Below are 12180 nucleotides of genomic sequence, written 5' to 3'. Positions count from 1 at the left end.
GAACGTTCACGAACGTAAATGAACGAACGAGACCTATGTTCATGTTCGTTCATTTAATTAAACGAACGCACAATCTTGTTCATATTCGTTCATTTAATAAATAAACGCATATAAACGAACTTCCCACCACACGGTTCATGAACGGTTCGCTGAACATTCAGTTTATTTACAGGCCTAGAGCTCCGCCCTTTCTTGACACCTCATCATGCATGGATATGTTCAAAACCAACATCCAATCAAATTCATCTTGCCTCTTTCGACTCTCCATATAAATTTCATTATTAACAACTTGGTCACTTGGTCCTGTTATATAAATTAGGTAAACTGATTATTTGGTCACCCTCCTATTACTTACTTTATATTTTAGTCATCATATTATTATTTCTTTCATAATCATACTTAACGTTCTATTCTAGTCATCCACCGTCAAATTTTAACAATGATACTGACGTTACATTTTATTATTATTTTTCAATGTTGATGTTTCATTATCTTATGGTGACTCATCATCATCACCTTTAATTTTTTAACGACGAGTGACCAAAACATAACGCTAAGTATGATTTTAGGAAAAAAATATTTGGCTGATCAAAATAGAAACTAAATAATAGGTAGGTGTAGTTTACCCTATAAATTAATGTTTTTAGTGAAGAATTGAATTTTATCGTATTTCATTTAAAATCCAAATTAAATAAAAGAGTTCAATTGTATTCTGTAAATTAATGCTTTTTTTAGTGAAGAATTTAATTTTATCGCATTTCATTTAAAATCCAAATTAGATAAAAGAGTTAAATTGTATTATATGTTCTCAAACTATAATCATTATTTGTATATTAATCCATATACTATTGAACATTTTAAATTCATACTCAAACTATGACACTCATTCTATATTAATCCCTAAACTTTTTAAATTTTCTAACTTAAAGAACCAATTGAGAACGAAAATCACAGTTTATGAATGAATTTAGAATGTTGAAAAATTTGGGATCAATTTAGAAGTGTCCAAATTTGGAGATGAAATTAGAATGTTAAAAATATAGGATCAATTTAAAACAAGGGTCAGAGTTTACGGATATATGGTGCAATTAACTCTAATTAAAATATAAAAACTGAGAGAAAAAACAATTCAAATATTTAAAAAAAATAACAATAATAATTAATTCCTCTGCAATAACAATAAAAAGGTGGCTAATTTGGATTTTGCTTTTTAGCATGCCTTCCGTGTATCTAATGTGAGAGATTTACAAAGGGATCTTGTCTTGCCTCACTGATTCCATCACTTCAATTGATGAGCACCTAATATATAGGTTCATCTGCACACAGTTGAAACACAAAAGAGTTCATTAGAACGCTCCATCTACAACACTTGCAAGTGGTAAGCTGAAGAAATCAAATGCATACCATCGCCGTCATCCTGTACGTTATAATCATCTTCATCGTCGTCGAAATGTTCATTCTGCAAAGTTCGAAGCATTAAAATTTATTTCTTTTTCTTTAAAGAGGTCCTTTAGACTCTCTCCTATAAACAAACGAATAATGGGCGCTGATATCATGAATATTAATACTAAGTCTAAGCAAGCATTCGAATTCAAAGGAGGCTTGCGTCTCAAGCTTTATGCAGACCTCGTTATAATCACCATCATCACTGTATGATTCGTCTGACTGTTCTCCCTGTTCTTCATCTGTATCTTCTTCACCATCACCTTTCTCCTTTCCTTCTTTGTCCTGTCAAGTGAACAAACATTTCGAATCTATTGAGGTAAACATGCATCCATTACGAGAACGATTTAACAAAACAAGGACAAAACACCAATGTTTTTTTCTTACTAAAAGATTAAAAGAAAGTACAGATGCGATCCAAGTTTCAACAGTGTTTTCCCCTCGAGAAGCAGTAAATTCAAGTCCGAAGTATATGCTCTCAAAGAGAGATGCTAGGAAAACTTACCTCAAAATCCTTTTCAAATTTCTCAAACATATCCAATTTCTCCAGGCCTGTTCAAAAGTAAGAAAAACATAAACCGGAATATGTTATGGGTTTAGATGGGAGAAAAATGATATACTTTTGGTTTCCTTTGAAATAATGAAAACATATATGAGATAGAACATCACAGTCAAAACCATTCACATCTTTTTGGTACAAAGGTAGCCACTACCCTAAAGATCGCGAAATGGTTGCGCCGATCCTATTATTAGATTTGAAATTTAAGGATGGTTTCGTGAACCGAGATGCTTGGGCTTGAAACTATGAACTTTACCTACCTGAAGACACCATTCTTGTCAAACTGATCCAGCTACTCCGAGATCATTTCCAACAAAGTCTTTCTATTCGAAATCACTACAGGAATGCGGAGAAACATGGTCGCCTAGCCTATTAAACCTCCATTACTCTGACTCTTCATTTTTTTTCTTTAAGTGAGCAGTGTTCGACATATATTCGGATAAGGTACGGAGATATGATCCTCCCAAGACTTTCCGAATACATGGAAATCTTGAAAAGAATTGAACATTTGTGCCAAATACATACCCCATGTAAGACACATCCAAGTCCAAGCAACATAACATTAAACCACCTCTATAGTCGTCCGGTGAGTAGCTAGCTTACTGACTATAATACTAGTAAAGTCCATGAACCATGTAAACAAGTAGAAGCTTGAGAGTTTTTTAAGAACCGGCGAAGTTGAAAATTACTTTCATTGGAGGAATCTATTAACCAACCATTACCCCATGCTATAAATATAGAGTATAAAATACAGGAAAAGAAGGATGCTTTTCAAACCTGAGTCTAGATTCCATCGCATTTTTTTGGCACTCCGTTGCACTCTGCTTGAATCTGAAATTCCAATATTTGGATATAGTCGAACCAGCAAAAAGGAAAGATAAAAGCTAACGTCCAATATACATAAGTTTATAATTACAATCAATCAAATATTTGCATAAGTTGTCTCAGTTACAAACCTTGAATAAGTTCTTTCGGAAAATTATGAGATTGGAGTTGTAGAACCTGGTTAAGACTATTGCGTTTCGAGGTGTTCTTCGGCTTGCCCCAGTCAGAAAATCTTTCTATATCCATGCTCTGTTTTTCTAACAAAACATTTAGGGAAAAACAAAATTAGTAACAATATAACTAAAATATAAGATCTGGCTTTGCAACAACAATATTCCCAAGCAAGATGGCGTGACAACCAAAATTGTAAGACTGCATCGAAGAAAATTGACAACTTTGACAAACTAGGAATATGTGCACCATATCAGTATTTTGAAATCATGAATCAAACATGATAAAAAGGAATATGATGGTAGAACTGGGAAAATAGTATTTTCAATACCGGCAAAACATTCAACATTCGGTTATAAAAAAGGGAAATTTCTCGCATAGTAATATCGGGATGCAAAACAGTTTCTCTGAGGCTGCTACAAACAGTTTGTGCAAACAATAACAAAAAGATGCAATTAATTCATTACAGAATGCATCAAACCATTAGACATTCGGCATGCGAATTATCATGCTGGTAGAGTTCAACTGCAAGGTGGATTTAATTTGTGTTATGAAGCACAATCTTTTAAGTTGCCTTCTCACATTTTCAAAGATTATTGATTTGAACAAGCAGAGAAGGTTGGAATTTTCCCAAAAAAACTTGTTGGGGGTTCTTTAGGCGCAGCAAGATCATTCAGTTGAAGGAATCACACAGCCAACACGCTAAAATTCGAGGCACTTACTCTTTGAAACATGTTCTTCAATATAGTAAGGAGAGGCTTTCCAATAGTTTATCAACCTTGAATTCCAGATGACTAAGGCTTTCTCTTCGGGCACGGCTTTTACATCAGGCAATTCAATATCCTACAAAAGAACTCCAATAAAAAAATAAGAAGTTAATATTCGATCATTATTTGTAGTTTAAATCCGAGGGTTCTGAACCCATGGCCGGAAGTATGAAGAAAACTTACAGGGAAGAGCACAAAGGGTTCAGACTTAAAATACCCACCACCAAATCCCCATCCTCGCCCACGTCCTTGTCCCCTAAAAGCCATCTATTCTATTCTAAAAAATTGTAGTAATCAGCTGGAAGTGAAATATGTCTGAAAGTTGGGTGACCACAGCTAGTTGTTGGAGTGTGGAGACCGCTTGAATGGAGGCTGCTGGATCAAGATCATTGCTTCCGGTAAGCCCGTGAGGGGTTTGCGGGCTTCCTAAAATTACAAATAACAATAATGGGTTCAACCTACGTTCATTTGGAAGTCTTGGGGGTTCGGGCTCGTGTTGGGCAAATTTAGTGCCAACAACATAGACTCTTAGTAGACTCTAATCATGCAACCGGGTAAATTTTTTTATACAAATTCTAAATATAATCATTAACTCTATCTGTCTATATCTATCTAGAGGGAAAGGAAGAGTGATCTAGTAAAAGAAATAAGAATATTTTTGGTGAGTCTAGAATATATAACATAAAAGAATATAGATAAATAAAGATGAATAACTTAATTAATCAATTATATGTAGTTACTCGTGAGTAAACTTTAAAGATATATTATTCAAATCTAATATATATGATATGACTTAGGATATGTTTGCACAATGTAAAATAAAAGTAACAATCCATCGTTTGTATAGGGTTCAGATCGAGTTTTTCGAGTCGAGTCATTTTAGGTATAGACTATATTAGTTTTAGATTCGATTCAAATCGGATCGGATTAGATCGAATCTGATTTAGATTTAATTTGAATTTATAATAACTCATGTCAAGTTGAGTATCAACTCTAGTCAATATTGGATTGGTCAATTTTTATATTAAGTCAATATCGTATCAATCTATTTTTGGTTTGGGTCAGTATCAAATCGATCAGTTTTCAAGTCATGTCAATATCAGATTGGTTAATTTTTTTTGTTGTGTCAATATTACATTGATTATTTTTAATTCGAGTTAATCTTTCAACCTTTGGGTTAATTTGGGATTAGTCGGATATTAATTCAATTGATTATATATAAATATTTTGATATATTCTTATATAAAAACGTATATTTTTTATCAATCCTATCATTTAGGTTCAATTCAACTTTTAAAAGTTCAATGTTTCAAATTTAACCATCATATAGGGATGACAATTTAGTTCAAACCTAACCCTATAAACCAGGGGCGTATGTAGGCCTACGACTACCTAGGCCATGGCCCATCTAATGCCTAAAAAATGGATAAACTACTTATTTTTTTCACTATTTATTGTTTATTTTTTGTTTTGGTCACTCAACTATTAATTATTTTAAATCACATTTAATGTTATGATTTGGTTTTACTTTGATCACTCGTCTTTAAAAAATTAATTGTGATGTTAACATTTCATCATAAGATGATGTCACATCAAGATTAAAAAATAAAAAATGATGTCAAATTAACATCGTTGTTAATTTTTTAACAGCTTCTTTTCAAAAAAAAAATTAACGGATGGTGACCAAAATATAAGGTTAGGTATGGTTTAAAAAATAATAGTTTAGTGATCAAAACATAAATTAAGTAAATAGTATGTGATCAAATAGATAGTTTACCCTAAATAAAAATATGTATGAATTACATTAAGAAAATTATGTTGGTGGAGTATATTTTTTTAGATTTAGTACATATATAATTATTATTATATTGTTAAACTTAAAATATTCATGAATTATATTTGATATTTTTTATTATAATTATATTGGACCTATAACTTTTTTCTACATTTGTCACTGTTATAAAACATGTTAAAATTAGTGATTTGAATTTTATATTGATCTGATCCAAAAATTTTACAATATAAGCTATTCGAAGAAGAATTAAAAATTTCAATTATCAATTTTATTATTATTTAACATTTTCAACTAGATATTTTAATATTTAATTATAAATATAGTATATCATTGAAGTTGAAAAATAACATAATAATTATATTTGAATAAATATTGTTATAAATACTTTTATAAATAATATTATACTCAATAGTATTTAAATTTTAAATTATAAAATAAAAATAATTATTTTTATATTTATAAAAATAAACAATTTATCATTTTTTTTAAAAGAGACTTTAATTCTTAAATTGATACACTGCAAAAAAAATCCAACAATTTATACGTACAATATTTATGTGTACTAATATTATAAGATTCAAATTTACCATAGCTTATGCATACATTATTTATGTCTACTAATATTATAAGATTTAAAAGTGAGAAGCTAAATTTTTAGAATATTTCATTTATTTTTAAATTTTTATTAAGAAATCATTTTAAGAAACTCAATATAACCGAGTTTGATACGTAAGAGTATTCGAGTGAAGATATTTAATTTGGTTTGTAGCTAAATAACACTTTTGAATGATAAGTTTTTATTTGAGACTCATGTTCTATGTTGATTTTTGTTGGTAGAAAATGTTAACTTTATTTTCTTTTAAGGCTTTACGCAAAATAAGTATTTAAAGTATACTAAAAAATAATTTTAGGTGCCTAAAGTATTTTTTATTAAAAATAGGTATTTAACGTTTTCGACGTTATATTTTTAGGTTCCTGAATTGTAACATCCGTTAAGTGACATGTGTCGGTATATAAAATTTTATTTTAAAAAAAACACTTAAAATTAAATTTTATTTTGGTTAAATTATATAAACAATCCCTAACCTTTTAGGGTGATTACATTTTGATCACTCAACTTTTGAAACTTGCAATACAGTTATCGAACTTTTAGTTCATTTTCATTTTTGTCCATACCATTACCTTCGCTAATTTTTCTCTGGTGTGGTAGTTAACCTCCCGTCAACTTTATCCCAGGCTTCAAAGCACCAATTGCAGCTTCATGGAGAAGAACCCCATTTGCCTTGTTCTGAAGTGAAGTGGCATCTATCAATATAGTTATGGCAAGATTTGAGCAATAACTGTAATAGCGAGCTCCAACTGCACGTAAAATAACATTGGCAGAATCATAGTACAAGTTCTCGTCATTGCTTGCAGCACTAGGTCTATGATCAGACTCCCCTCACTTTGAAATATGGAGGATAACAAATATCAACATTCTCCGGCTTAAGCTTTACTTTAGCTAGCTATGGATTCACTATAGCTTTCTCAGCTTCATTCATCAAGGCAACATGAGAAATTTTCTTATCCTCATCAATTACACTTTCAAGCTTTGGAATCACAATATTATTCATAACGTTGTAACTTAAATAAGCAGCTTTCATGACATTCATAACCTCGTCTTCTGTATTTCACAACAAATAGGTCAGATAAACCATTAGTTACATAAGTAAGCTGAAAGCCAAAACTTTTTAGTTGTTCAACTCAAGTCTCTAAAAGCTTTCCTTCATGAGCTTGTAGAGCTATTTAACCAAAAATAGGAGAATCATTTTGTGGGGTTATGATTTTTGGGTTTTTGATTTTGTGGAGGTTATGATTTTCAATGGGTTTCTGATTTTTTTGGAGGTTAGGGTTTTCATAATAAGAAGAAGAGAGTTGACGGAAGGTTAACTGTCACGTCAGCGAAAAACTAACGGAGGTAATGGCAGAGACAGAAGTGAAAACGAACTAATAGTTCGATAACTGTATTGCAAGTTTCAAAAGTTGGTTGACTAAAATGCAAGTGCCCTAAAAGTTTGGGGACTTTTTATATACTTTACCATTTTATTTTATTTTTAAAAAACAATGTTTTCTAAAATTATAAAAGAACCCAAAATCCCAAAAAAAATTAATTTTAATCCCTTAGCATCAACGGTTGCCACCAACACTGTCAATCGGCCGGATACCTAATGATGTTTGATCGACCGACCACCCAACGATCGAAACCCTTTATTTTCGTGACCGAAAGAAAGTCCGATGATCGTGTAAAAATAAGATTTCGTGATCGGCTGAAAGGGGTTCTCCACGCTACAATTATTGATTGGTTGATGCAATTAGAGGTTGGGGCAAGGGTTTTGGTCGTTGGGTGTTCGATTGGTCTCACAGGATTGGAATTTTGGTCGGTTGGCGGCGGTTGGAGGTGACAAAGTGATTAAAATTAAGTTTCTATGGAAGTTTAGGATTTTTATAATTTTAAAAAAAATTAGTTTTTTTTAAAATAATTTTTTAAATTGCTTTTTTAATAAAAATTTTAAAATTATATAAAATAAACATGTGTCACTTAACAATTAAATTTAAAGGCCGTTACAATTATATACCTAAAAATATGACATTCGAAACATTAGACACATTTTTATCGAAAAAATTTGGACAACTAAAATTAATTTTGAGTTTACTTTAATTACTTGTTCTTATATGAAGTATTCTTTTAAAGTTAACTTTAGCCTATAGTCTAAGTGACGTCAATTAAAGTAACTACGTAAACTATAATTTTAGGTAGTAACTTTATTTTATAATCTTTTGTATCAATTACTTTTTTTTTTTAAACAATCGTATCAAATATAGAAAGTCTTTTAAAGAAAGAAATATTATATTGAACCACTAAATTGTTATTTTTAATTAATTTAGAGTGATTACACGTATTAGTATATGTTTTAAAGACTCTCAATAATTACGATGACGCTCAAATACCCTGTGGTCACTAGTGCTTGAACTCGAGATCCCTATGAATAACAATAATCCTGTTTAACTATTGAAATCATTCGGTTTGTACACCATTAAACTGTTAATAAAGATAATGGTTAACTCGTAGTGTAATACAAAAAAGAAGAAAACATTCACCATTTTGATATTGTCATATTGCTACGCAACATAAGTAACAAAAATAAAATATTCGTACACTTTGATTCAATTATCAAGTTAAAATTATATTGATGTTTGGGTCAAATCAGATTTCGATAATTTTGATTCATATTGCTTTTGATTCGGATTAAATTGTGTATATTTTTATATCATCCCAATTAAAATCCGATTCGATTTTGGTTCAATTTAGTTTACTTTGGGTTTCGGTTCAAGCTTAAAACTTTATATTCAGGATTATATCAAGTCTCTAGTAGAGTATTAAATTTAGGTAATTAAATTCGAATCAAAATTGCCAAATCTAGTGCAAAACTTTATGTTTCATTTTTCTTACGGGATAAAAATGAATGGATTTGATTGACATTAAAATTTGTAAACTACATAAATAGACACTAATGTTTTTATAGATTTTTATTTTCACCACTGATGTTTCAAAAGTCACAAATATATCACTAACATTATCGTTTGTTACAAATTGATCACTTGAAGGTAACAACCGTTACTGTGGGTGACGGAAAGATGATGTAGAACCTTAATATGATATTTTGGCATCATTTTATCATAATAGACCATCTGGACCGGCCCTTTTTCTTCTTCAACCCAACCCTTCTTCTTCATCTTCAATCCAACCTGACCTGGATGCTAACAGTCAATTTCTTCATGGCTACTTCTCTGCTGGTATACTTTATATAGTATTGCTACATCTTTTAGAACTTGTTTGAGTTCAACAAAATGTTGTTCAATTTTTACCACTACCACCAAAAAAATGAAAAGAAAATAAAGGAAAAAACTTATCTGATGGCCTAATATTTACGTATTTGGATAGTGTTTTTTTTAAACATAAACAAAACCAAATGATTTTCGTTTTTTTTGTGATGGTGGGGATTAAAATTTACTCGAATATTAGTAATTATTTGTGTAATTTATCTTTTTTTTATCATAGAATGAAAAATAACTTATCGTCTAATAGTGTCATTTCTCCCTTATAAGAAAATAATAATTGGAGAAAAACAATAATCAACAATATAAATAAATTTATTTTTAATTTTTAATGATTATAGAATAATATATATTCATAATTTCTTTTAATTATTGATAATATACATATTCTAATGTTGATATATTTAAAAATTAAAATACAATGAATTATAATTGAATATTTTAAAATCAACGTTAGAAATCCTTATAAACTACCCATAATAAGCAAGTTATTTCGGTAATTAAAGGTATTGTTGTTGTTCTTAGAGATCACAGTTTCGAGCACCAGTGATTGAACGTTCATTATCAAATGATTGAAAATACTTATAACATATATTATTTTATAATCACCTTAGTTTAATAAAAAAAATAAAAATTAGTCTCTTTAAAAATGTCATTTCAAAAAAAAATCATTCAATAGACCAAACCCTAATGCTCCAAATATTTAAAAAAAATCTTTTTATTAAATCACTTTAATTGATTTCCATAATTACATTTAAAATTAAAACATGTAGATTCTATGGTGTGGCAAGAAATCATAACTTTAAAATTAAATATTTTAATATATTTTTAATTAAAGTTAAAGATTGAATGATCATAACATAATAGATCAATAATGTTGATGATCCTAACATAATTTTTATTTATTAATGATGAAAACACAAACATACTGAAATATGAGAGACCATTTATGTAGTAGAGCGATATTGAGGGATTAACTAATATAGTACATAGGATCAGGAAGCTTGAAAGTCCTATTGCCAACATTAGTACCTAGGAGATCACTCCATTGATCACCCATGTTTCCAATGATTCTATACCCACTGTTTTCTAGCTTCTTCCTCTCGCTTGATTTGTACAGCGTTGCCGTTTTGCCCGAATAAGATGCTCCCCTTAATTCCAATAATAATAAAAAAAAAAGAAATCAAATCAAGACAAGACAATAAAATATATGAATGACCCACCATGTATTTTCCTTGGATAAACTACACGGTTAATATCCTAATTGTCACTTTTATTCTATTTTGATCACTTAACTATTTTTTTATTTTAAAATTATATCTAATATTACATTTTAATTTTATTTTAATCTCTTACCTGTTAAAAATTAACGGTGATATAGACATGTCATTATAATGTAATTTCACATAATTATGAAAAATTTAAAAGAAATATCGTATCATCATTTCTGATACTTTTTTAAAAGTAGATAACTAAAATAAAGTTAAGCGTAACATTAGATATAATTTTTAAAAATTAAATGATTAAAATGAAATAAAAGTGATAGTTGGATACTAAATAGATACGTCACCCTTTTTTCTTTTTACTTACTTGAGTATTAGTTTCTCCCAAGTGTGATATCCAGCCTGTCTTAAATTATTAGCTGTTACATCTCTTTGATCTTCTGGTTTCCTGTCAAGAACACCACCCTTACCCCCATAGACATTAGCATTTTGTACAGATTAAGACTCTCTGGTAAAGCCGGGGCTTTGCCTTCCATTACCCATTTATTGAATAATTCGGGGTTATAGGGTTCCACCCTGTTAAAAAAATAATTCATCGAATGATGTTAATGATAGAAATAATATTATTTTTTCAAAAATTTTAGATTCGATTAGTTGTTAATACAAATATTATCTTATAATTAATTTATATTATTTAAAAAGATATAACTTTTAGAAATAAATAGGATTATGACATATGCATGATTATGTTATATGTAAGGTACCCAAATCCGTGCTGAGCGTAATAAGGCAGATTAGAGAGGGTAGTCTCGTCTATGTCGAAGACCCATACGTCCTTGCCGTCTCCGCCGAGGGTTAGGCTTTGAGCGTAGAGAAGAGCCTCATTAGCCACCATGCTCGAGTCTTTCCTATATTGGTCACCCAACATGTAGTATCCGACGTAGTCTTTGCACTGTCCCGGTACTGTAACCCAATCGACAATGTTGTTAGTTTCGACGGCAAGTCGCCAACTCAAGCATGATAAGCCAGGTACTCGGTCGGCACCGGCGTCAAATCGTTGTCTGAGGAAGTGAATAATGGGGCCTGGGACGGTGTCGGTGATCCCTTTGAAAGCGTTGTGAAAATAAATAGAAAGAACAACAATGCCATGTTGTCTAGTTTTAGATGTACTGAAGGAACAAAATAGGAAGGGTGTTTAAGTAGACTAAAGTGGATCAACTCCACCCGCTACCCACACAGGGGTTTCTCCGTAGAACAAAATTTAAATGATTGTGATAAAATTTTGAAGAACCGATGATATCAGTAGTAAATAAATTATTGTTATTTTTTGAAATATTGAATTTGAGTATCAAAAATGTTAGTGATACGAATGTTTAATATTAAATGGTTAAAAATTATCTTTGAACATATATTATATTATACTTATCCCAAATTATTAAAGAAATAATACGATAAAATTATATATTTTTAAAACGTAACGATTATAATATAAAATGTGTCTAATTAAACTAGTTTATTTTC

At 30.1% G+C, this 12180-nt stretch overlaps 1 protein-coding gene and 1 pseudogene across 1 annotated transcript; both read right to left on the bottom strand.

Annotated features, from left to right (window-relative positions):
• Nucleotides 1–1184: 1184 nt before the first annotated feature.
• LOC120119591 (histone H2A.Z-specific chaperone CHZ1-like) lies at nt 1185–4055 on the bottom strand. The gene is made up of 8 exons (XM_039139401.1): nt 3949–4055; nt 3721–3841; nt 2959–3084; nt 2780–2833; nt 1949–1995; nt 1627–1728; nt 1405–1459; nt 1185–1316 (listed from the first exon to the last, which is right to left on the bottom strand). Exons 1-8 carry the CDS (start codon nt 4030–4032, stop codon nt 1300–1302), a joined length of 606 nt encoding a protein of 201 aa, XP_038995332.1. The 5' UTR covers nt 4033–4055; the 3' UTR covers nt 1185–1299.
• Nucleotides 4056–10407: 6352 nt separating this feature from the next.
• On the bottom strand, nt 10408–11808 carry LOC120119590 (annotated as a pseudogene).
• Between the last annotated feature and the right edge of the window lie 372 nt (nt 11809–12180).

Source organism: Hibiscus syriacus, unplaced genomic scaffold (assembly GCF_006381635.1).
Source record: "Hibiscus syriacus cultivar Baekdansim isolate YM2019G1 unplaced genomic scaffold, ASM638163v2 tig00110332_pilon, whole genome shotgun sequence".
Classification (NCBI taxonomy): domain Eukaryota; kingdom Viridiplantae; phylum Streptophyta; class Magnoliopsida; order Malvales; family Malvaceae; genus Hibiscus; species Hibiscus syriacus.
This window is presented reverse-complemented; position numbering and strand designations above follow the sequence as displayed.